Below are 2,799 nucleotides of genomic sequence, written 5' to 3' on the forward strand. Positions count from 1 at the left end.
GTTTTGTCCAGGTTTAGTTTTGGTTTAGTCCTGGTTTAGCCCTGGTTTCGTCCTCTTCTAGTCCTGGTTTAGACCTGGTTTAGCCCTGGTTTCGTCCTCTTCTAGTCCTGGTTTCGTCCTGGTTTCGTCCTGGTTTCGTCCTCTTCTAGTCCTGGTTTAGTCCTGGTTTAGTCCTGGTTTCGTCCTGGTTTAGTCCCTGTCTAATTTTTTTAGTCCAAATTCAATCTCATTTAGTTCAGGGTTTAAGTCCTGCTCCAGTTCTGATTTAGTCCTAATCTAGTTCTGGTTTGGTTCTGTTCTTCCTGGTTTAGCCTGGTTCAGTCCTAATTCCCACTATGGGGATTGACCGGCGGCGGAGAGCGTCCCTGGCTCTCACACTGAACTTTGTGGCTCTGTTCTTGGCCGTGTCCGCGCTGACCACGAGCTACTGGTGCGAGGGGACGCGGAAGGTGGTCAAACCGTTCTGTACCGGGCCCGTGACCACGAGGCAAGCGTTCTGTATCCGCTTTAACAGCTCCAACATCAACGACTCGCGCCTCGTGCAGTACATCTGGGAGACCGGGGAGGACAAGTACGTGATGAGGAAGTTCCACACCGGCATCTGGTTCTCCTGCGAGCAGAACATCAACATGACCGGTGAGTGCAGCCGACGCACCGTGCACTGAGGCCAAAGAGGATGAGTTAGTCCCGGTTTAGTCTCGGTCTAGTCCTGGTTTAGTCCTGGGTCTAGTCTGTGATTTAGTTCTGGTTTAGTTAGGGTTTGGTCCTAATTCAGCTCCTGTTTAGTCCAAGTCTAGTCTAAATCTAGTCCTGGTTTAGTTCTGGTCTAATACTGGGCTTGATGCTGTTTAGTCTCCAGCTAGTTCTGGTTCAGTCCTTGCTCACACCTGGCTTAGTCCCTGGTTTAGTCTTAGTGTAGTCCTGGTCCAATTCTGGTTTAGTCCTGGTTTAGCTTCGGTCTAGTACTGGTTTAGTCCTGGTTTAGCTTCGGTCTAGTACTGGTTTAGTCCTGGTTTAGTTCTGGTTTAGTCCTGGTTTAGTCTCGGCCCAGTTCTGGTTTAGTACTGGTTTAGCCCTGGTTTAGTCTCGATCTAGTTCTGGTTTAGTCCTGGTTTAGTCCTGGTTTAGTCCTGGTTTAGTCATCAACATAACCAAAAAGTTATTCTACTACGCACTTTTGGTCTAGTCCTGGTTTTGTTTGACTTGCCAAATTTAGTTCCTGGTTTAGTCCTAGTTCAGTCCTGGTTTAGTCCTAGGTTTAGTCTGGATCTAGTCCTGGTTTAGTCTGTGGTTGTGTTCTGGTTTAGTTATGGTTTGGTCCTAGTTCAGCCCCTGTTTAGTTCTGGTTTAGTCTCAGTCTAGTTCTGGTTTAGTCCTGGTTTGGTTTGGAGTGATCTGGTTCTGGTTCATCATCAGGACTAGTGAGTGGAGCCGAGACACCACATCCTTCAACAGAAAGTGACTGCAACTCCAATTTGAAACTTTTAAGACCTAATTTGCAAAAACAGATTTCTCGGTTTTGAAAAATTGTGAGTTTTTTCGTTTTTTTAAATTTTTATTTTTAAATTATTTTTTTTTTAAATAATATCTTTTGCACACAGAGAGATTTGCTCAAGAAGAGACAGTGTTTTTGATTGCACTAAAATGGAGCACATTTTAAAGAAACTATATGTAACCTGTGCTCTTTCTGACGGGATAATCAAACAAAAACAAAATCATAACATAAACAACGAGCCATCACGGCCAAAGTGTTTGTTATGAAGAATTAATCAGCATTACAAGTGTAATGAGTAAAGTCAATATTTGATCTGAACTGATTCCTGGTTTAGTCCTGGTTTAGTCCTGGTTTAATTCCAGAGTTAGCCCCAGTTTTGATGTCATGTGCAAATGTGACCTTTGTAAAACCTTTAGTTCTGCTTTGGTCTTGGTTTAGTCCTCGTCTGTTCCTGGTTTAGTCCTGGTCTAGTCCTGGTCTAGTCTTCATTTATTTCCAGATTTAGTCCCAGTTTTGAGGTGCTTCGTGCAAATTTGACCTTTGTAAAATCTTCTGTTGTTCTGATGTAGTCCTGTTAAAAACCTGGACTGGTGCTGGTCTAGACCCGTTTTAAACCTGGTTCAGTCCTTGGCGTACTTCAGTACATGTGATACTATACTACATGATTCTATATGAGTATTACATAACATTAGCCAGGGCATAGTACTGCAATAGTAAAGTACAACAGGATGTGGGTATTGTGGATTCATGTTTTTATCAGATCTACTACTACTACTACTACTACTACTACTACTACTACTACTACAAAATACTACTACTTTTGCTACAGCTTCTACTACTACTGCTGCTACTACTACTATTACTACTAATAATAATACATTTTGCACACCAAAAAAACTACTACTACAACAAATGCTACTAGTAATACTACTACTACTAAAAATGCTACTACTACTAAAAATGCTACTACTACTACTACAAATGTTACTACTACTACTACAAATGTTACTACTACTACTACAAATGCTACTACTACTACAAATGCTACTACTACTACTACTACAAATGCTACTAGTAATACGACGACTACTACTACTACTACTAGTAATATGACTACTACTACTACTACTACTACTAATATGACTACTACTACTACTACTACTAATATGACTACTACTACTACTACTAATATGACTACTACTACTACTACTACTACTACTAGTAATATGACTACTACTACTACTACTACTAGTAATATGACTACTACTACTACTACTACTAGTAATATGACTACTACTACTACT

At 41.0% G+C, this 2,799-nt stretch overlaps 1 protein-coding gene across 1 annotated transcript in view; it reads left to right on the forward strand.

The window, feature by feature from the left end:
• The first annotated feature begins 335 nt into the window (after window positions 1-335).
• The window catches only part of gsg1l2b (gsg1-like 2b), a 30,681-nt gene continuing 28,217 nt past the window's right edge, over window positions 336-2,799 (forward strand). Inside the window, exon 1 of the mRNA XM_033984272.1 lies at window positions 336-636. Coding sequence (XP_033840163.1) covers window positions 336-636 — 301 coding nt within the window. The remainder of the gene's footprint in view (window positions 637-2,799) is intronic.

This window comes from Periophthalmus magnuspinnatus, chromosome 19 (genome assembly GCF_009829125.3).
Source record: "Periophthalmus magnuspinnatus isolate fPerMag1 chromosome 19, fPerMag1.2.pri, whole genome shotgun sequence".
Lineage (NCBI taxonomy): Eukaryota > Metazoa > Chordata > Actinopteri > Gobiiformes > Gobiidae > Periophthalmus > Periophthalmus magnuspinnatus.